General features: G+C 40.8%; 1 protein-coding gene across 1 annotated transcript; it reads left to right on the forward strand.

Moving 5' to 3' along the window:
- Positions 1-2,209: 2,209 nt before the first annotated feature.
- Positions 2,210-22,925, forward strand: gabra6a (gamma-aminobutyric acid type A receptor subunit alpha6a). The gene is made up of 9 exons (XM_072667918.1): positions 2,210-2,244; positions 3,949-4,055; positions 4,206-4,273; positions 5,481-5,701; positions 7,850-7,932; positions 8,018-8,161; positions 12,042-12,194; positions 14,890-15,137; positions 22,674-22,925. Exons 1-9 carry the CDS (start codon positions 2,210-2,212, stop codon positions 22,923-22,925), a joined length of 1,311 nt encoding a protein of 436 aa, XP_072524019.1.
- The last annotated feature ends 1,465 nt before the right edge of the window (positions 22,926-24,390 follow it).

A 24,390-nucleotide genomic window follows, 5' to 3' on the forward strand; every position in this document is an offset into this window, starting at 1 on the left:
TCTCTTGTATTTCTACGCTGGAGAGTCGGGGGTGTCGAGGTTTCCACTGACATCCAGCGGTGAAGAAGAGGTAATGCAGGGATGTGGTGGGGACAGTGTTGGGTAATACAGAGATCAGGTGAGGATGGTGGTGGGAAATGCAGGGATGTGGTGGGGACAGTGTTGGGTAATACAGAGATTGGGTGAGGATGGTGTTGGGTAATACAGAGATCAGGTGAGGATGGTGGTGGGAAATGCAGGGATGTGGTGGGGACAGTGTTGGGTAATACAGAGATTGGGTGAGGATGGTGTTGGGTAATACAGAGATCAGGTGAGGATGGTGGTGGGAAATGCAGGGATGTGGTGGGGACAGTGTTGGGTAATACAGGGATTGGGTGAGGATGGTGTTGGGTAATACAGAGATCAGGTGAGGATGGTGGTGGGAAATGCAGGGATGTGGTGGGGACAGTGTTGGGTAATACAGAGATTGGGTGAGGATGGTGGTGGGAAATGCAGGGATGTGGTGGGGACAGTGTTGGGTAATGCATGGATTGGGTGAGGATGGTGTTGGGTAATACAGAGATCAGGTGAGGATGGTGGTGGGAAATGCAGGGATGTGGTGGGGACAGTGTTGGGTAATGCATGGATTGGGTGAGGATGGTGTTGGGTAATACAGAGATTGGGTGAGGATGGTGGTGGGAAATGCAGGGATGTGGTGGGGACAGTGTTGGGTAATACAGAGATTGGGTGAGGATGGTGTTGGGTAATACAGAGATCAGGTGAGGATGGTGGTGGGAAATGCAGGGATGTGGTGGGGACAGTGTTGGGTAATGCATGGATTGGGTGAGGATGGTGTTGGGTAATACAGAGATCAGGTGAGGATGGTGGTGGGAAATGCAGGGATGGGATGTGGTGGGGACAGTGTTGAGTAATGCAGGGATTGGGTGAGGATGGTGTTGGGTAATACAGGGATTGGGTGAGGATGGTGTTGGGTAATACAGAGATTGGGTGAGGACAGTGTTGGGTAATACAGGGATTGGGTGAGGATGGTGTTGGGTAATACAGAGATTGGGTGAGGATGGTGGTGGGAAATGCAGGGATGTGGTTTTGGACAATGTTTGATTAATACAGAGATTGGGTGAGGATGGTGGTGGGAAATGCAGGGATGTGGTGGGGACAGTGTTGGGTAATGCATGGATTGGGTGAGGATGGTGTTAGGTAATACAGAAATTGAGTGAGGATGGTGGTGGGAAATGCAGGGATGTGGTGGGGACAGTGTTGGGTAATGCATGGATTGGGTGAGGATGGTGTTAGGTAATACAGAAATTGAGTGAGGATGGTGGTGGGAAATGCAGGGATGTGGTGGGGACAGTGTTGGGTAATGCATGGATTGGGTGAGGATGGTGTTGGGTAATACAGAGATCAGGTGAGGATGGTGGTGGGAAATGCAGGGATGGGATGTGATGGGGACAGTGTTGAGCAGTTAGAGCACCGGGCCTAGGTTCGGTACCTGGGCTTGGCAAGCTGCCACTGTAGGGTCCTTGAGCAAGGCCCTTAACCCTCTCTGCTCCCTGGGCACAGCAGCATTGGCTGCCCTCTGCTCTGGGCATGTGTGCTCACTGTCACTGTGTGTCTGTATTGTATGTGAGTGTTCACTGCACGGATGGGTTAAATGTGGAGGCCAAATTCCTGTCCAATCAAAACCTCTGTCCAACACAAATGCTGAATATGGTTGTTTTACATTGTCTGCAATCAGCTCCTCACAGGAATGACCCAACATTCAGTGTCTTCCAAGAAGAGTAGAGGAGGACTACAGCAGGGAGGACAACGCTGTATTAATACCTTTGATTTAATAAGAACAAACGAGCAGGTGTTTCCAAACATTTGGACGCTGTGTAAATGGCAACAACTCAAGTAGGCCACGGGTTTTGTGGCTCTGGTGGGACCACATAACCATCTCTGAATTTGGATGAAGAGATAATGATCCAGCATTAATTATGGACGTCATTATGATTTTTAAATGCTGTGTGTTTTCTTTTTACCACTTGGGTAAAGCCAAGCCTACTTGTGTCCAAACCCAGTCACTCAGAGGATTTCCTTAATCCCTTAACTCGATTACTCTCAAAGATCTCACCTCAGACAACTCCAAAGACTTTTGCACACAGCGAGAAAACAGCGACTCAGACTCAAGTTATGGGTTTCTGTCGTTGATCAGCCTGGAGTGGAGAAAATGGACAATATTGTAACATTATTATTTTTGATTAGGTGAGTAGAATCATCCTATATAGATAAACTAGATAGATAGATAGATAGATAGATAGATATCGAGACAGACAAATATATAGACAGAAAGATAGATAGACAGACAGTGAGACAGATGTATAGATATATAGATAAACAGAGAGACAGGTGGACAGCTAGATGGACAGATAGATATGTAGACAAAGATACAGACAGATGTCTAGACATATAGATAGACAGACAGTGAGACAGTCTAGATAAATAGATAGACAGTGAGACAGACAGATGTATAGACAGATAGATGTATAGATAGATAGACAGACAGTGAGGCGCACAGATACCTAGACATATAGATAAACAGTGAGATGGACAAATGTATAGACATATGGATAGATAGACAGCGAGACAGACAGGTGTATAGATAGATAGATACATAGATAGATAGATGGACAGATAGATGGACAGACAGATACGTAGACAGAGATATAGACAGATAGTTAGACTTATAGATAGATAGACGGACAGACAGTGAGACACGCAGATGCATAGACTTATAGACATATAGATAGATAGACGGTAAGACAGACAGATGTATAGACAGATAGATGTATAGATAGACAGTCAGACAGTGAGGCACACATATGCCTAGACATATAGATAAACAGTGAGACAGACAAATGTATAGACATATGATAGACAGACAGTGAGACAGATGTATAGATAGATAGATAAATAGATAGACACGTGTACAGCTAGATGGACAGATAGATATGTAGACAGAGATACAGACAGATGTTTAGACATATAAATAGATAGACGGTGAGACAGACATATGTATAGACAGATAGATGTATAGATAGACAGCGAGACAGACAGATGTATAGACAGATAGATGTATAGACAGGCAGACAGCGAGACAGACAGATGTATAGACATGTAGATGTATAGATAGACAGACAGCGAGACAGACAGATGTATAGACAGATAGATGTATAGATAGACAGATAGCGAGACAGACAGATGTATAGACATATAGATGTATAGATAGACAGATAGCGAGACAGACAGATGTATAGACATATAGATGTATAGATAGACAGACAGCGAGACAGACAGATGTATAGACAGATAGATGTATAGATAGACAGATAGCGAGACAGACAGATGTATAGACAGATAGATGTATAGATAGACAGATAGCGAGACAGACAGATGTATAGACAGATAGATGTATAAATAGACAGATAGCGAGACAGACAGATGTATAGACATATAGATAGATATACAGGTGTATAGCTTGATGGGCAGATAGATGTCTAGATTGGTAGAAAGATAGATAAATAGACCAGCCTTCTAGACTGTGTTTTACATGTGCTTTAAACAGTATTGACATTAACAATTTAACAATACACAAATTCTCAGGCTTGAGATGATTGAATACGGGCCATATACGATGCAAGTTTTGATATTATCTGTGTTAAAATGTATTGATTACACAGAGCTCTATTTACAGACTGGTTGGCTTGGGTAAATACATGTGTCAAAGTAAGTATCCCAAATTAGTGATCTTTTAAAACGGTCCAGTAGACAGTAAACAGGAGGCACTGCTTGATCATTGATCACTGACTGTTGCTTCTATGACAGCAACGGACCGCTGAGCTCTTAAATGTCAAATGATTTTTTTAAGCATTCCTTTTGATACTGCATTAACTCTATTTTTCTGCTTAGTATTAGCACTGTTAGAGGAAACCAGAAGATCAACTCCGAGAACATCACACGTATTCTGGACCGGCTTCTTGAGGGATATGACAACCGGCTGCGCCCCGGATCAGGAAGTGAGGACCCTTCAGAAGTACCACTTTAACCACAGAGATAATTTAATATGGTTTAGATGGTTAAAATCATTTTGATGTTTATGGATAAGAAATTTAATTATTATTAATATTATTATTATCTCATTTTTCATATGCCATTTTTCTCTGCAGTTTCAGTCACTGAAGTCAAAACAGACATTTTTGTCACCAGCTTTGGTCCGGTGTCAGATGTTGAAATGGTGAGAATCACAGAGCATCACTCATTCAACCCTCTTCATTATTTTATCATTGGTAGTTGCTGAGTGTCGAGACGTGGACCCTGTCGTCCAGTTAGGAAGAGTTAAACTACATAGTTTTGATGTGTCTCTCCAAAGTATTTAGATATTATTAATTCATGAACCTTAACAATGCTAACAACCTTTAGTTTAGTTTAGTAACTGGTGTAAAGTGATGTAATTTGGTAAAGTTACACTTTGGCTATACATCTAGTACCAATTTAAACATTTAGATGACATTTAAATACTTTTATTCACAATCAATTTCCAATTGTTTTGTAAAAAGTTGGTGGTTCCATGTAACCAAAAGACTTTTTCACTATATGGTTTGATGAAATTTCTTCTGATTTGTGCTCAGGAAAACTTATATGTTATATATGGATACTAGTGTGTAAAGCATGTTAAATAGTTTTGACTAAATTATGTGGCAACCTGCTCAAAATTATCTTACATTAAATGCTTACATGATAAAGTTACAGCAGTATCATAAAATGTATTATTTTTTTTTACTTTACACCACTATCTGTTTTACACCGCTCCCTTAAAGAGGAATTACACCAATAAAAAAAGTTGAATAATTAACTTTAAACAATCCAAAGTCATTCAGAGTGGTTTTAGAGTGAAATGATTTCATGTAGGGAAATGTAGTGATTTCTTTACAGTGGTGGTGATAGGAAGCAGGGGTTACAGTGCCTACAAAACAAATCTAGCTCTTTTATGTACACCCCTAAACCACCAGTGAACTCACATGTGTTGATGATTATGAAATAAAGGTCAAAACATTTCTTGGGCACTCTTTTACCTTCTTACTCCATGCTTGTACCCCTCCACTATAAATGGATGTAACATTGCCAACATTGAGTATTTCTTACTCTGGCTTAAAATAGCTTCCTGTGGCGAATTGAACTCTTCAGACGTCTGGTTCCATTCACAACCACTGTGAACAATTCCGACTTCTCTTCACTGATTTCTCTAGAAAGAAGTGTTTCACACCAGACCACTCTGAATGACTTTGTTTACATCTTAAACATCTAATTATGCAACTTTAAAGATTCAGTTGAGTTCCCCTTTAAGTTAAAAAATGGCTAAGTAATAATTTAGGCCCAGGAGGGCTTATGAGGGTGTTTGAGGAGTTGAATTTGGGTTCAGTGCATGTGTTCCTGTCCCACAGGAGTTCACAATGGACATGTTTTTCCGTCAAATGTGGGTGGATGAGAGGTTGGCGTTTGAGGGCCCCATCGAAATCCTGCGCCTCAACAACCGCATGCTGGACAAGATCTGGACGCCTGACACTTTTTTCCGCAACGCGAAGAAATCTCTGGCACACAACATGACCTCACCCAACAAGATGTTCCGCATCATGCAGAACGGCACCGTGTTCTACACCATGAGGTACATCAAAAGGTCGAGAACAACCTGCACGGTAAAATACCAGCAGGAAACTCAATTAAGAGATCGTCTAGAGACAGTAAGCATATGGAGAGGACGTGCTAAAAAGAGGCTATTTTCAGCCTCCCAAAATATTAAACTCCATGGGCTCATTCACTGTTAATGAATCCATGATAAAATGATCACCCAGCATCCTAAATATGTACAGTATTATTATTATACTTTATAGAGAACAATAACAAATACAGTGTATGACACTGATGATATGATTATCACATCAGCATTGGCAGATGACGGCTTCAGAACAAGTTTTAAACTTGACTGAAATTTCAAACCAATATTTGATATAATTTTGTGCATTTTATTTATTATACTGGCAGTATACAGTGTGGAAAAAAAGTATTTAGTCAGTCACCAATTGTGCAAGTTCTCCCACTTAAAAAAATGAGAGAGGCCTGTAATTGACATCATAGGTAGACCTCAACTATGACAAAATGAGAAAAAAAATTCTGAAAGTCACATTGTCTGATTTTTAAAGAATTTATTTGCAAATAATGCATTTGGTCACCTACAAACAAGCAAGATTTCTGGCTGTCACTGACCTGTAACTTCTTTGAGAGGCTTCTCTGTCCTCCACTCATTACCTGTATTAATGTCACCTGTTTGAACTCATTAACAGTATAAAAGACACCTGCCCACAACCTCAAACAGTCACACTCCAAACTCCACTGTGGTGAAGACCAAAGAGCTGTCGAAGGACACCAGAAACAAAATTGTAGACCTGCACCAGGCTGGGAAGACTGAATCTGCAATAGGCAAGCAGCTTGGTGTGAAGAAATCTACTGTGGGAGCAATAATCAGAAAATGGAAGACCTACAAGACCACTGCTAATGTTCCTCGATCAGGGGCTCCACGCAAGATCTCAGCCCGTGGGGTCAAAATGATCACAAGAACGGTGAGCAAACATCCCAGAACCACACGGGGGACCTAGTGAATGACCTGCAGTAAGCTGGGACCAACGTTACAAAGGCTACCGTCAGTAACACACTACGCCGCCAGGGACTCCGATCTTGCAGTGCCAGACGTGTTCCCCTGCTTAAGCCAGTACGTATCCGGGCACGTCTGAAGTTTGCTAGAGAGCATTTGGATGTTCCGGAAGAGTATTGGGAGAATGTCTTATGGTCAGATGAAACCAAAGTAGAACTGTTTGGTACAAACACAACTCGTTGTGTTTATAGGAGAGTGAATGCTGAGTTGCATCCAAAGAACACCATACCAACTGTGAAGCATGGGGGTGGCAACATCATGCTTTGGGGCTGTTTCTCTGCAAAGGGACTAGGACAACTGGTCCATGTACATGAAAGAATGAATGGGGCCATGTGTTGTGAGATTTTGGGTGCAAACCTCCTTCCATCAGCAAGGGCATTGATGATGAAACATGGCTGGGTCTTTCAGCATGACAATGATCCCAAGCACACTGCCAGGGCAACAAAGGAGTGGCTTCGTAAGAAGCATTTCAAGGTCCTGGAGTGGCCCAGCCAGTCTCCAGATCTCAACCCCATAGAAAACCTTTGGAGGGAGTTGAAAGTCTGTGTTGTCTGCAGACAGCCCCAAACCATCACTGCTCTAGAGGAGATCTGCATGGAGGAATGGGCCAACATACCAGCAAAGTATTGAAATGAACTTTTGTTATTGACCAAATACTTATTTTCCACCATTATTTGCAAATAAATTCTTTAAAAATCAGACAATGTGATTTTCTGAATTTGTTTTCTCATTTTGTCTCTCATAGTTGAGGTCTACCTATGATGTCAATTAGAGGCCTCTCTCATCTTTTTAAGTGGGAGGACTTGCACAATTGGTGACTGACTAAATACTTTTTTTCCCCACTGTAACTGAAAATAAATATATCATATTTCTGTACTATTATTCCCAGTACTCCCATATTAGTAAATTCCTTATTTTAAGGAATCATGTCATGGAAAAATGACATTTCACTCACTTTTGAAATAAAATGTGCATGTTTAACATTGTTGAAGCATCAAACCACACCATTCATTACTAGTCCACACAGTCAATATATGGACTCTGAGCTGACTGTTGGTCACATTTCTATTAGAACAAAGCTCATTTATATTTATCCTGTTTTAGGCTGACCGTCAGTGCAGAATGCCCTATGAAACTCATGGACTTTCCTATGGACGGTCACGTTTGTCCTCTCCGGTTTGGAAGCTGTGAGCACCACTCTCTTTCCATCATCAACACTATAGAGTTTTTTCATCTGGCTTTGACCTCTCTGCCTTTCCGTCCTGCCTGTAGATGCCTACACGAACCGTGAGATCCTTTACACATGGAGGAAGGGCCTGGAGGCGTCCGTGGACATCCCACCCGAGTCCTCTAGTTTACTGCAGTATGATCTAATTGGACATACGCTGTCCAGTGAAACACTGAAGATCAGCACAGGTAGGTGGTTTTGGTTACTCATTGTTGGAAAATTGTACATTACTAATGTACATCAGTGCTACAGATTTTTTAAAGCCACTTGATCAGCCATTACATTAAAACCACTATCAGGTAAAGTAAAAAACATTGATTAATTGGTTATCTATGTGTTAGGCAGCAAGTGAACAGTCAGTTCTTGTAACCGTTGCACTGGAAGCAGGAAAAATGGGTTAGCATAAGAATATGAGTCTCTTGTACAAAGCCAAGATTGTGATGGCTAGATGACTGGGCCTAACCAGCAACATGGTCATGGGTGCCCAAAGCTCACTGATGTGATCCATGGAAACCCCACCTCACGACGTACAGGATTTTTAAGAATCTCATGTCTTGGTGCCAGATACCACAGGACACCTTCAGAGGTTCAGAGCTGTTTTGGCGGCTCAAGGGGGTTCTACACAATAACAGATTGGACTGGTGGCTTTAATGTTATGGCTAAAAAAGCAAAGCTAAAGTGTGAACTACAGAACCAATTACTCTTGCTACTGCAGCAGCAATTACCACCTGAACGAGCGACTTCTGCAGCCTAACTGCATGATGTAACAGTCACAAGGTGGGCATATTGCTGGCCAAATGCTTCCCTGAGCGGCAATGTAAGATGCTTAACTGTTCAGAGCTAATTTGCGCTGTTGTGTGTCTTTAAAAAGAACAGCGAAGGCTAAAGCCTTTTGCAGGCTCTAAGGCCGCACAGGGCCAGCAAGGGGGAGATTTTTTGGGCAGGCAAAAAAGCAGTGTCTCCCTGCTGAGGACCCATCAGATCAGTCAGGGAACAGAGACAGTGGATCAGGCGCACACCCAAAAAGCCAGGACAGTGCCCCAGTTAAAGCACCAGAAAGAGGATCCCGAGCTGAACTGTCCCCCTCTGATTCTCCTCACATCCGTCACTGAACTGCTTTGAATCCACTTGATTCAAGGGTGCTCATCGTTTCCTCATGAATAAAATATAGAGCATCAATACAATCACTGTCTGTTATTTATTTTAGACAGCTATTGTGTTGTATTTTATTCATGTGGCAGCAATATTTAAATGAGATTAATTCAAAGGAGAGCACTGAAATAACACAAAGCGTGTATGATATTAATGATAGCAAACCATAATGCATGTTACAATACAGTGCATTAAATCACATGTTTATATGTTCAGTAAACATACCGACTGTTCTCTAATGGTACTTCTTTAATATATTATGCTACATCATATGCCCTAATAGTTGTGGACACTTCGTCTAATCAATGCATGTAGCTACTTTAACTTGCATTTATTGCAGACACACAGATGTGCAAATTCACACTCTCTGTGGCAGATAAATATTAACCTATTGACACCATGCCTAATGCCAGGTGTGGGCATGGGGTTATAAGGGATATAAAGCCCCCCAGCATTGAGCTGTGGAACAGTGGAACTACAGTATGTTGGTGCTAAATCCACTACTTTTGGGATGAGTTGGAGAGTTGTGGATAAGGTGGGTTGGTGATCCCAACATCCTGATCTTACTAATGCTTTTGTCGCTGAATGCAATCAAATCATCACTGCAATGCTCCAAAACCTAGTAGAAAGTCTTCCATGGACAGTAGAGACAGTTACTCCAACAGACACTGGATAACCTATTTTAATGTCCTGGATTTCAGAAGAAACAATGAATAAGCAGATGTCCCAATAATTTTGTCCTAAAAGTGTAGAATTGAATGGTCTTAGTGGGATCAGGATTTGGCCCAGGATGTAATGGTGAATATGGAGTACTTGATTATAATAGATTTCTAGATTTAAACAGATTATTAGATAAAAAAAAAAAAATAATAATAAAAAAAAAATTATTTATATTTATTAAATGTGGTTTGGTTTGGTGTGATTTATTTTTAGCATATTATGCTATAATGAGATGGGCTTAGTGGGGTCAGGATTTGGCCCAGAATCCAATGGTAAATATCGAGTAGCTGATTAAACTTTATTACTTGATTAAAAACAATTCTTAGCTTAAAAATGATTAAAGATTTTACCATGTAAGTGATAATCTGTATAATCTGTAGGTCATTAGCTATTTTCTGCTGTTTGTTAATTCCTCATGAGAGAGAGAGCTGTTAGCACTCGAGTTAGTTTTGTGTTCATGACTAGCTGGGACATGAAGTAATTAGTTATGTGCAAATTCCTGAAGATGACTTGTATGCACCATGAGATGGTGTCTACAATGGAGGGATTTGAGTGTGTCTTAGATTATGGTAGGGTAGGTTTGACAGCACTGTCAGATGAACATGGCTGTAGCCCTAAGAGTTCAGAGATGCTGACGGGAGCGGGCAGTTTTGCTTCTTATTAGAACTAAAAATGCTGTCCCACTTGACTGTTGTCCACTAGATTACCACCAACACCCTTGCAGTAAACAGATATAGGGGTACATATTGGCAAACATGTGATTCATTCTGCTACAACGTCACTTATTCCAAAACGTTTCCATCATTTCTCACATTTATGCTTTATTCATCAACCAGCGTACCCATTTCATCCAAGTGTAAATTCTTGTTTTGTAATACACAAAATCATACATTTTTTAATTTCTGATATTTACGTCCTGTTTTTTTACCCCTTAAAGCAGTATTATGTGGGAATTTATCATTTTTGCTGAAGGGCTCCCCCTACAGTCTTTTAGCGCCCCCTCATGGACAGCTGTGCACATGCAATTGATGACAAGCTAAAAGATACAGAACCAGAATTAGAAAATGAATGTTTTGCAGCATTACGCAGTTCAGGCGAAATCTTCACTATAAGACACCAAAGTCTTATAGTGCAGTAGCAGCGTTCTGACCCAGAGTAGCAATGACAGAGACCCCCCCCCATTACAGCCGTCAACATGATTCTGAAGCTGTTTAAATCGCTGCTTAATGCTGCTTTAATTGAAATAGAAGAAACTTACACCAGCAGGATCTCACAAATGCACATGGACTACATGTGCTATAGCATTTAGCCTTTTGGTCTCTTTTGAGCCCCCTGGTTTCCCTGTAGCCCCTGCCCTTTTGTATTGTATATGTTTTGGTTTGCCTCGCCTCTCTTGGTGGGCCCCTTGATTATCATGCCCCTCTGTGTCTTGTCTATAGCCCTGGCCTGTCCTTATTATTCTTTGTGTCCAATGTTTAAAAACTGCTTTGTCTTTTTCATTGTCCCGCTGGACATCACCTAGCTGCATCCCCTGTTTCATGCTTCATGGTTCTGTTTTTAGTGTTTCTAAAACACCTGATTGTTTTTTTTCCCCAAGTTTTAGTTTTTTCTTTTGTTCCTTTAGTTAGTATCTGGTGTCATAGGTGATATAGCTTTGCAGGTTTCTGCTACTCACTTCATGAAATCCTGCTCGCATTAGCATCCTGCCTGCATGCCTGCTTTGTTAAAATATGAAGTAAAAGGTTTAGTTTAACAAGGCCTATGCTGAACAACTTGGCAGTCAGATATCAGGCTTCTCCTCAGGTAGCTCAGGTTATTTATAAAGTGAGGATGTCTGCAGTAAACACTGCTGTGTAATGATATGGCCAAATTTGCATGAGTTTTTTCTATTGAAATAAGAAACTGCTGGATATGTATATTTCTCTACATTTTTGCCACAGTGTGTTTTTTGTGTTACTGTTAATTTAAGCTTATTTCATTGTTTGGCCTTACAAATAATATGTAGACTACTCAATTACTCACAAAATCAATAGTGACAGCCCTACTATGGAGTATATGCCAAAGGAACCTCTCTGTCTGTCTCTTCGTACACTGTGTTTTAACTGAATAACTATAAATAGTTTTAGCAGAGCCTCCTCCTTACGCTCTGCATGTCCTCCTTTGCCCTCACTGGCACTCTCCTTCTCTCCTATGCAGGCCATTATTCCGTTCAAGTTGTTCATTTTGTCCTCCAGAGGAAACTGGGCTATCATCTCATCCAAACCTACATCCCCCTCATCATGGTGGTTGTGCTGTCCCAAGTGGCCTTCTGGATCAACAAGGAGTCCGTCCCCGCTCGCACTGTGGCCGGTAGGAAAACACTCTCAGACCTGCTTGGCCTGGGAACTGGCGGTAGTCCTACATCAGGCCACCATGTGCTAATATGCAAGTTGGCCAGGATCCAACCCAATAAAAGCTGTGGTATTTAGTTATTCATCTGAATATAAAGCATTGAGGAACTAGTATGGGTTATTCACTAGTGACTATAAACCTTGTATTCAAGAGAGTGAGGAATTGAAGTGTGGAACAGGCTCTTACAAATAAAAGGACTAAGGGTTTTTAGCGATGCTACAAAAGAACCAATTTTGTATTAGAGAGGAGTGAGTGTGAAGAACCTTTACATTCATTAAGAACCTTTAGATGCACTGACGGTTAATTAAACGTCTTTAAAAGGTTCTTCATGTTCACTCATCTCTACTACAAAAATGGTTCTTTAGGGAACCAAAATGGCATTGCTCAAAGAACCATTTGTAGCACTTTTATTTGAAAGAATGTCGAGTTTAAGAAGGTTAAGGATTCTAGCTGAACAGTCCCTGATCTTTAAGTCATTCAGAGTGGTTTGGTATGAAATGCTTCATTCTAGAGAAACTGAGTCAGATTTAGAGCCTGTAGTGAACAGAATCAGACGCCCAAAGAGTTGCCTCTAAAAGCTACATCACAGAGAATTTTAGGAAATGGTTACAACTGCTCTCCCAAATGTCTCAGGTTATGAGAAGGTCTTGACCTAAAACAATTTAGAATCTATAAAATGTGGCGGGATACATGCCCAAGATATTGCAAGGTGAAAAGAAATGCATTCCAATTTTTCCGATTTTCCGCTATTTTATCATCATCATCATCATCATCGATAAAGCTCGACCGGTTCTATAGTAAAACAAGCTTATGATTGTTGTTGGGGACTTTTGGATCCCTCTGAACCCCTCTGAATGACCCTGTCTACATCTCAACCACTACATTATTCAGAAATGTTGTAGAAATCTGTGAAATTCCCCTTAAAAAAATGACCTAGTCTATATCAGGTTTTTCTGCAACCCCTCTTTTTACTATTCCCCAATCGTACAGCCTGTAGGGGGTGCAGTCACTCATGCTACACTGTATGGAGTATCAGAGTACTGTGAATATTTTCACATTAGATTAGATGCCAGCCTGTTACAGCCTTGTCCTATTTTATTCCATAAGTTTCTCTTAAAAGTATGCTTAAAAGTAATTTATGATAAAAAATAAATTAAAATAAAGCAAATTATAAAATAAATAAACATATTATTTGTTTATGGTCATCTGTTACCAACTTGTCCACACCTTCTTGTTCACTTTCTTAAAAACATATCTTACATATTAGCTTACTTTTAGTTACAGTAACTAATTTTTAGATGTTGAATATTTTTTAAGGTCAATACCTGGTTTGTATCAGCGAGGGCACCTACTATAGTCTTTGCAGCCCCTTTGTTATGACCCTCCATCCACCTGCCTGCAGAGGGCGCAGTCGTCTCTTCTACACTGTGTGGATCAAACTGCTCTGAACACATTAAGCACATAGACAGATCACAGTGTAAACTAGTGCTTCTCAAATGTGTGTTGATGTTGCATCCCCTGGATTGCATTTTAGGAATACAGACTTTAGGAACAGTGCACCATGCAAAAAAAAAAAAAAAAGGATACGCCATAAAACTTTGATCTTCAATCAAACAATGTTGAGAGATGAAGGTAATATGACTAAACGTATAACTATTTTTTTTTTTTGTTTGTAAAATTTAATTAATAGAAAAAAGGTAGGACATCCCTGCATTTATGACCACTTCAAATGTCCAACATTAGAATCAGGTGCAGCACATCAGCTTCAGATTATTAGAACATGGTTCGAGAGGATTCTGGAGGAGCTTATTTAAACCTCAGACATTTAGTTTGGGTTGCTCTTGATTGTTGAAGTGAGTGGTATTAACATGGTCAAATCCAAAGAGCTCTCTGAGACCTTCAGAAAGAAGATTGTAAATGCAGAGGAGTCTGAGAGGCTTTTCCACTGTCTACTAAATAATTTACATGTGAAACTGCCAACTGCCAGCATGGCCAGGCCAAAAACACAAACATCAGGGAATAATGTGCTTTGGACAGGTGAATCTTGAGTCTTGCACTGACACTGTTCTTTACAGCAAGGGTTTCCTCCTTGCACTCCTCCCATGAAAATCATACATGCACACACATGTCTCTTTCTGATGGTAGGTGCTGTTCTTTAACATGAACTGTGCCAGGATCTACCTCTAGGTCCTGTGATGTAATTTTAGGATTGTTAGTGACTTCTTTACATGCATCTTACGGTTCTGCTCTTGGGCTGAACTTGCTAGGATGGCATGATCTGGCTACATTGGCAGTTTTGTCACTTGTAAATGATTTAGTGGACAGTGGAACAGCTGATTTCTGAATGTTGTGACATCTTTTTTAAATCCCTTCGCAGACTCCTCTGCATCTACAACATTCTTTCTGAAGTCCTTCTGTTGTATTTGTTAAGATATATTACCTATTTCTCTTAATATTGTTGAAATGAAAATCAAATGTACATGTTTAAATATGTCCAAAAAGACAAAAGGGGTTGGATGTCCTCATTTTTTTTTTACATGACATTACTTATAGGTATACAAATTGAACGTATTATTAAACACTGTAAAAGCTTTACAGACCTGTATACCTAACCATGCTCATCAATGTAGTTCAACTGTAATCTCACTTGCAGGAATCACCACTGTTCTGACCATGACCACCCTGAGCATCAGCGCCCGCTCTTCCCTGCCCAAGGTGTCCTACGCCACAGCCATGGACTGGTTCATTGCGGTCTGCTTCGCCTTTGTGGCCTCTGCTCTAGTGGAGTTTGCTGCGGTTAACTACTTTGCCACTCTGGAGGCCAACAGAATGAGACGCAGATTCTCCAGAGGATCCGCGTTGGAGTCCATTGCTGAGGGCAGCGACGATGAAGAAGACTCGGTAACTACTGCATCCCATTCACAAGAGGTGGGCTGATGATGATATGTCATATTTATTGCGATGAATGACTCCACAGCAGCAGCAGACTAAAGGCAGTACATCTACACCCTTTATAGCATTCTGTTGCCATGCAACATTGTGGGTCTGGGAACTGCAGTAAATGTCCACTGTACAAGGGCTTGTTCATCATCATCCATCCAAGTAAGCCTGATACATTTTGGATTATTTAGGATTATAGGATTATTTTACTACTACTTTTAATACTTGGATACAAATCCTTTGCTGTCGATGACTAAAAATGTATGGACATCACCTAATGCTGAGTTCTAATGTTTGGAGAAAAAAGGTGCAGTTTTATGAAAAGAATACCCCTCCAACTGTTGAGCACAGGGCTGGATCGATATTGCTTTGGGTTTGTGTTGCAGCTGGTGGCACAGGGAACATTTCACTGGTAGAGGAAAGAATAGATGATCCTAAACACACCTCAAAATCTACAATAGACTACTTTAAATTGTGCAAGCTGAAGGATTGGCCATGGCAATTCACCCAGGCTTACAAAACAACATTCTGATCAGCCCTTATGAATATTTATTTCCTTTTAGGATATGAAAAGGTGTGAAATATGTATATAAGATTGTATATAAAACCTACAGCAGCCAACTTTTTGTTTTATTTATAAAAAAGACACACTTTACACACTTTAGGAGTACTTCAGATACTAAACCTAGAGCTCATTTTCCACATAATGCCTTCAGTGTTTAGACCTTCGTGTTGTCAGAAAACTACCCTAGAAAAAGACCCATATGGCACTGCCATGCTGCTGAATGATAAGCCTGCAGTTTTTAAGGGTTCAAAACTTTGAGTCCGTATAACCATGCACTATGGCCAGAGTGATAGATTTAGTTCCCCAATGTTGTCCCTTAGCCCATGCAGTGATTGACATGGTTTCTGGTCTGCGTGATGAGTGTGACAGCTCTTTTTGCAGTTGGAGCGGCTCTGCGCCACAGTTCTATTTATATAGCTCTTTTCACAGTAGAGCTTGTCAGAGAGCAGCTTTATAGACATCTGGGCCTAGACCCCAGCGAGTAATCCAAAGGTTACTGTGGCATGGAAAATATTCTGGGATGGGGTAAGGAAACAGCACTGAGAGAAGCCAACACTCAGAAGGAGTTGTGCCCACCTTCTGGGCCGCACCATTTGTTTGGAAGTGAACTGTAGCCTGACACATGTCAAAGCTGCTACACAGTAACCCTGAAGTTATTTTTTTATCGGCCTAATCAAATACATACTACATACAGATTCATATATATATATATATATATATATATATATATATATATAACAGTCGGCTCCATAAGAAATTAACCAAATTCTGTTTAGGAGTTACAGACATTTTTACACAGTCCCTCTATTTTTTTCATGCTCAAAAGTGACTGGACAAACTAACAACTATCCATATTAGGATTATTTTACTGTTACTTTTAATACTTGGATACAAATCCTTTGCTGTTAATGACTGAAAATGTATGGACATCACCTAATGCTGAGTTTCCTCCCTTGAGATGCTTCGCCAGGCCTTTTCTGCAGCCATTTTTAGTTACTGCATGTTTGTGGGTCGTTCTGCCTCCGTTTCTGTCTTCAGTAATGAAAAAGCTGCTCAGCTGGGTTGAGGTCAGGTGTCTATGTAAGGCAATTGTATTTATTTGTTTGTACAAAGCTCTAAGATTGCTTTTGCATCATGTTTTGGATCATTATACATCTGTACGGTGAAGGGTCAGACATTGTTTACCTGATCGGAGCAGAAATTCTGCCTCTATACACTTCAAAATTCACCCTGCTACTTTCATCATCAATAAACTCCAGTGACCCAGTTTCACTGGCTACCATACATGCCCATGCAACAACAGTGCTTTCACCATGTTTGACAGATGATGTGATATGCTTTGGATCATGGACCTTTTCCTTCTCCATACACAACTTAATCTTGATTATATCTGTTCAAAGCACCTTTTCCAGAACTGATCAGGCATCAGGATAGATGTTTTCTATCAGTCTAATCTGGCCTTCTTGTTCCTGAGTGTTTCCACTGGATTACCCTCTGGATTCATTACATACAGGCTTCGGTTCATTGTTGACTTTGACAACGATATGCCTACCTCCTCGAAAAAGATCTTTACTTGACTCAATACTGTTTTGTTTTCACCAAGGAAATTGGTGCAAGGAATTTAGGGAATTTAGCATTCTTCTATTTAGTTGTACCTCCTAGTGTTGCTGAGCTTTTCAGAGCCTTCCTTCTTTTTATGATGTCCCCATAATAAGAATTCCCATGAACAGCTTCCAAATACCAAATTAAACTCTTGCAAGACAAGACAAACAACACCTGACCCAGCTGACCAATTGCTTTTGAGCCTGTAAAAATGGAGGGGCTAGGTAAAAATGTCTTTAATTTCTAAACAGTTCATGCAATATTTTTGTTAAACCATTTGAATTAAAGCTGAAGGTCTAGGTAAATTTAGTCACATTTTGATTGCTTCATTTCAAATCCACTGAGGTGCTGCGCACAGGAACAATTAAAAAAATTGTCACTGTCCAAAATACTTATGGACCTGACTTATAACCCATATCCACCACCCCACACTCATCATCAGGAGAGATTACGAATGACCAAAAATGACTAAAACTAAATACATCTACATATTCCATACATACAGTATTTCCCTTCAGAGGGTCTTTTATACATCATCGTTCATGGAAACCACCGTAAGTGATGCATCTGAGTGCAGCCTATAAGTCTAAGGAGGGCAAAGAGGGGGAAGGGCCTATATATTATGTTTTATTTTATTAGGGGGAGAAATATTATAATTAGAGTTTACATAAAATAACAAAACATCAAATATTGACTTTAGGATTGAGAATAGTGCAGAATGAGAAAATGCCAGAGTAAACTGAGTGTATGATTAAAGCATTATCATATTAACATTTAGATTGAAACACAAGGCATGTACGCAAGACACTGGTGTATCAGATTAAATGTTAAATTTTGTGTATTATTACACCATAACTGCAAGATTTTATCCCTAATAGAAACATTAATGTAGCCCGAACCTGTGCCACATCTGGCAGTTTGCGTCAGTTGTCAACAAGTAAGAACTAGTATGACGTGACACCACACTTTTTAAATGTGAGGTTAAAGGGTAAAATGACTTTTTTTGAACCCAGCAGCTGGGAGAATCCAGCTGTTGTCCTGGACCACACTCTTCATATACAGTTCCCTGTGCGTTACAGCTGCATCTGAATAAGGACATGTGTGTGATGATACGTGTAGTGCTGAGGCTGGATATGCTAATGGTGCAGGCATGCAGAGTCTCCAGAGAGCGCTCCCATGTGGCCAGCTCACGCCTGCCGTTTTAAAAATAGCCTCCGTATTAGAACCGCGCTCCATGAGATCTTCTGTAATCTCTGCTACCTGTGGGTGTGTGTGCTGCGGAGATGCTACCTACTACCCTCCTGTTCCACCTCTCTGGGAGGGGGATGTGCATCCCTGCACTCTGTCCTCAGACATGAAGGATTTTGTTTTTGCTACGAACTATTATTACTTTTTGTTAAACATCCTCAAAGCTGTACTTGATCAGCCCCAAAAATCTTGCATTCGCCATGGTTTTGATGTCACACTCATAAACGTAAAGGAGCTTCAATTAAAGGAGCTTTTAGCAATGCCATAGGAGAACCTCTTTTTTCGTTCCATGAAGACCTTTCTTTCTTCATTGGACATTTGATTCAAATGGACCTTTCATTAATACCTTCCTAAAAATTGTCATTATTGTCATTATACTAATAGAGGGTTGTACAGTTCAACAGAACACTGTTAGGCTAAGTCTCTGATGCAAGACAAGACAACCATTAGACAAGACAATATTCATCATTAGTGTTGGACACAGATGGAATTTTGCATCTGCCTTTAACCCCTCCGTGCAGTGAACACACACTCATGGAGCGGGGTTCTAATACGGAGGCAGTGAAACACACAGTGGCAGTGAGCACACATGCCCGGTGTGGTGGGCAGGCATTGCTGCTGTGCCCAGGGATCAGAGAGCGTAAGAGGCCTTGCTCAAGGGCCAAGCAGTGGCAGCTTGCCGAGCCTGGGTATTGGACCCACAACCCTGTCATCAACAGCCCGGAGCTTTAAACGCTGAGCTCTGGGCTATTGTTCCACTGCCGCCTGTGTCAGACCAGCTCCTGTCACTGCTACCTGCCCAATGACCATGTTAAATTTCAGAATCTGTCACTATTATTATTATTGCCACCACTAACCATCCTTACTCTGATTATTCACTGCTTCTTCACTGCTGTCCTTCATTTTTCCTCCTCCTCAGAGACTTACAAGTTGGATTGACGTAAAAGTCGCTCAAATTCCAATCGGATTTCAATACTACATCGAAAAGTTGCCCAAATCAGAATTAAAAAAATGTCAGATTCAATGTGTGACAGATTCATCAGTCTCAAATAGAGATCAGATTTCAGACACTTTTACCAGCTGTGTAAAAAACAAATAGCCTAAAAGTCTTTGGGAAAGACTCCTAACTCTATGCTCTACTACCTGTGTAACATGATTCAAATGTAAGGCACTCTGGATAAGAGCTTCAGCCATAAATGTAAATGTAATGCAGAGAGCTGCATTCAGAGAGTTCTGCAGACAGGCTGTAATAGAGTTAGTGGAGTGGAAGATGTGGAAACATGATTAAATGTTGTGCTGTTCCTGGCAGTCAGGAAGCAAACAGAGCCTTCCAAAGGAGTCAGAAGGGTGGCGAGCTTCTCAAAGTTGGTAATTGGTCCTAAGTGGCCAACAATGCTCAGAGTGCTGCAATTTCGGTCATATTCATAGGCGTAGGAATGAAACTGTACTATCGACATTCCTGCGACATAAAGTAATTCATATTGTAGATTTGGCAAAAAAATAGAAACAATAGAAATGAAGTCTATCTAGTATTAGTGAAGGGGCAATCCAAAGGAGTAGGACACATAGCTGGACCAGTTTAAAGAAGGCTTGGTAATGCTTATGATATACTTATGATATACGACGAGTATACTTCCCAACAATCAGGACAAATTATAGAACAGTACTTACAGTTTTGATGCAGTTCCTAAAAGTGATTTTGAGATGCTTGATTACTGGCCTGCAGCATGGACTGTCAATCATTTACTTGTAAAGACACAGTAACAAAAATCAGAATGGTTGGAAGATCAGACAGGTCATAATGAATTAACCTCTTAAAAAGCCTATGTCCTGCCGGTGGGCTGAAAGTGCTATTACAAACTTCTATTACCAGAGAATAGCCCCACCAGTTTGTACAGAAGTCTCTGTAGTTACTGAGTAATACACCTTAGTGTGTTAAGAGGTTAAGCCTTGGAGTGTTTAGTGGTTACAATCAAGAAATTGCAAGACGAACGCAGACTATGAACCTGTTAAAGCTTAAGGCACGTATTGCTGCAGTTGGCAACAAAAAGTGCTTCAAGGTGCACCTTCTAGAAAGTGCAACAGTGTGTATGTTGTGCCATGTTCTCTGTTAGTAGACTCAGTGGTAATCTTGGGCTTGCCGTTGAGTTGTTTCAGCACTTTCTGAGCTTTAAACGTCACCTGTAATGCAGAAAAAGATGCACGTAAGCAGCTTTTTCACACTGGAAAGTTGTTACTGAGTCACAGGCACTTTCTCTCCACTATATCTTCTATGGAGTCACCCTCAATTTTAATAACCCTCTTATTCAGGGTATCCACATGCCGGCTGATGCACACATACACTGCCCGTCTAAAGTTTGGGGACCTTTTTCAGAGGCTTTTGATATAAATAAGCATGTTGAGAAGCTGCCATGAGCATACTGCCAAAGCCCACACTGCTCATCAGTCTATCAACGTTATGGTGTCAGCGTTCTTCAGCACTCAAGCTTTTCAGGTGTTCAAACAAGCTTTGGACCAAAAGCGTTTCAGCGTGTGCTTTTAGCAGCAGTTCGGAAGAGAAAACTGTCAAATCTGCTCGTCATACCAAGGGAGACACTTTGATTCAATTCAGCTCAAATTGTCACAAAGCAGCTTTACGGAAATCCTGGCCTTGAGCAATCCAAGCATGGAAAAAGGAAGTCAAAAACTCCCTCAGAGCAACATAAGGAAACCTGTGGATGAGCCAACCTCAAAAGGGGAGCTCATCTTCATATAATTGACAGTAGATCACTAAACAATATCACAACAACAAGAGCAGCAGGGTCCGTCCACACATATCCAGATATTTCCTTCCCTCCATTTTTGAAAAATATTTCCGTCCACACAGAGACGTAACTGCGTACCTATGCATGCTAGCCCTGTATGTGGTGATAGAACCTCATAAAGAGAGACATCAAACCCCCACAAAGAAGGAGGGAGGTTTAATCCTTAGTGTACAAGTCACATCTGTAATTTAGGACTTGTAGGAATGTAGTTGTAACAGGTATCTTTTTTTCTTTCAGATCTGTGTTTTGTTTTGATTTCCATATGGACTCTTCAGCACATGGCTGTTTTGTGTTCTTGTCTCCGCCCTAGCCCCACCTAGTCATTAGTGTTCCCACCTGTGTCTTCTTTGTAGCACTGCCCTCTCATTATCCTCCCCAGGTGTTCCTGATTGTGTCTTGTGCTTTTATATTCCTGTGTGTGTGTGCCCTGTTTCTTGTCTAGCATAGTTGAAGTTGGTGGCCAGGCTCTGAGTTAGCATTAGTTTGGTTTCTGGCTGCTTTGGTTTTTTGTTTTATTCTCTCTCTTTTTTGTTTAGTTTATGTTTTTGTTTCTTTTGGGTTCTTGCTGTATTGATATTTCTGTTCTTCTTAATTCTGTGACCTCTGTCTGGGATGATATTAAATGGATTACCAAATGTAATTCGCACTTGCCTCCTACCTCAACCCCCCAATCGTTACAGTGGTTCACTATACTATACTACTTTGTCGGGTCCCAAACAAATTTATTTGTATATATTGCCCAGATAGTTACTACAGCTATGAATAAATGCCATATCTGACATTGCTCCATGTTAAACTGCACAGAAATATTCACTAGTCCAGAACACAGGACCTTCTTTCTGTATTTACTTTCCTGCTCCCGCCCCAGACAGGTTTGACCAATAAGCGGAGAGAATGTTCTCATGTGGTTTGTTAAGACACATTTTGGTGCATTTGGATTTTTGTGTGTGAAAACAAACAAAACCATGGGGGAAAATGCTCCACGTTTACAAATTCTTCAACTGATTTAGTGGTGTGCTTGCCAGGGAATCAAACCTTAGTCAGCTACAGAGATTGTGATTGTGTTGTTACCCACTATGCTACACCATCTGTAAAACATAGCTGTTAATAGTAGAAAAAACTAAAAAAAAACCTTTGGAGGTATTTTTTCCTAGTTGAAAAAAAAACTTGTGTACCCAAACTTTTGATTCAGTGTAATCTTGTCTAATGTTTCTCTAAAATTGTCTCTTGAGTTTGTGTTACTCACCCTCACTGTTCTTTCAATGTGTTGTTCTCCAGATGGTGTCTGACACCAGCGTTGGAGGCCGGGTGAGAAAAAGGATGAGCTCCATCTCCGAACCCCCCCAAACCCGCCTGCCCATCTTCCTACAGCAGGGCTCGGCCATACCCCCTAACACGTTGCTGGCTGGGACCAGCCCCATTGATCAGTATGCCCGTGTCCTCTTCCCACTGGCCTTTGCTGTTTTCAACTTTATCTACTGGTACATCTACCTCAGCAAGGACACCATAGAGAAATCCAGGTGGGTGTGAGTGTGCATAGCAGGGGAGGGGGGCATCACCTCAAATGTAATTGATGAACCCAAACATGATTGGTGTCACAAGTAATGTAAAGCTAGCATTGCACCAATTAGCCAGTTAGCATCATGTAAACTGTATGCCTAAATCATCTCACACCTGCCTCAGAGTTGTTAAGTAATCTATCAGTATACTGGCTGATGCAGTTTGTGGCACACTTCAATGTACAGATAAAGCTGCTGTCTCTGAATTATCCACACTCCTCAACAAGCAGAAGAGTGGAGGTTGTGTAGCTTTTCCGAATGGGAGCTCAGTACGTTCTCTTACAGTAAAATGGAGAAGTAAAACCCACTCATTGGTCGGCACAAGCACGTTAACATTGTAATGTCAGCAGTTTTGAAATAGCTGCATTTTGCCCGTCCACACGGAAAAACCTCCACACAACACGCTGAATCTGCTCACGTTTTCCTAAAACAATAGCAGCATGCTGTCCTCAGCTGTAAGTTTTTGGCTCAACTGTAAATGCATAAATAATTTCTGACTGTAAAACAGCCGCCAACGACTGACTAAACAAAACCAGAGGAGCCGAGTGAGTGCCTCAAACACACTGATGCATTGAATTTCCTAGATTCAAATGCAGTCGCTGTCATGCAAACACATTCTACACTATATGTCCGAATGTTTGTGGACACCCCTTCTAATGAATGTATTCTGCTAGTCTAAGCTGCACCCATTGCTGGCACAGATGTGCACATGTACAGACACGGCTTGTCTAGCCCCTGTAGAGAAGTAGTACCAATAGAATAGGACTCTCAGGAGCAGATAAACATGAACCTATTGGCAACATGTTAAATGGTGCCAGGTGTGGTCTAGAGGGGTATAAAGCCCTCTAGCATTGAGCTTTGGAGCCGTAGAACTGTGTTCTCTGGAATGATGGTGGCGCTCCATCCTGTACTTTCGGATGAGTTGGGGTTGAAAGTGGTGGTGATCATCCAACATCCTGACCTCAATAATGCTCTTGCCGCTGAATGCAATCCAATCCTCACAGCAATGCTACAAAATATAGTAGAAAGTAACAACGATTGAGCAGGTGTCCCTATATTTTTGTCCATGCAGTGTATCTTTAAAAAGACCTCTTTATAGCATAGGGTAAAAATCTTTTTAACTTTCAATGAATGTCATTAAAAAATATATTTTTCAAGTCATTTTGGAGCATTTCTATTGGTCCATTCATCATGAAATTGATACTCCAGAGATGTAGTGACTGTTTAAAAATTCTGAGTAATGAAAACCCATGATAAACAAACTAAAAAAAATATATATGTATTCAAAGGGATTAGACAATTGCACTACCTCTGTAAAGACCTATTCACACCGAGTACAATTTTTTCTGACAAAAATATGTTAAATTAGTGGAACCTTCAAAACAAGTCTCGCATGTTTTTTTTTTTGTTTTTTTTTTGCCAACTGTGCTCTGTAA

The sequence above is a fragment of the Salminus brasiliensis genome, chromosome 2, assembly GCF_030463535.1.
Source record: "Salminus brasiliensis chromosome 2, fSalBra1.hap2, whole genome shotgun sequence".
NCBI lineage: Eukaryota > Metazoa > Chordata > Actinopteri > Characiformes > Bryconidae > Salminus > Salminus brasiliensis.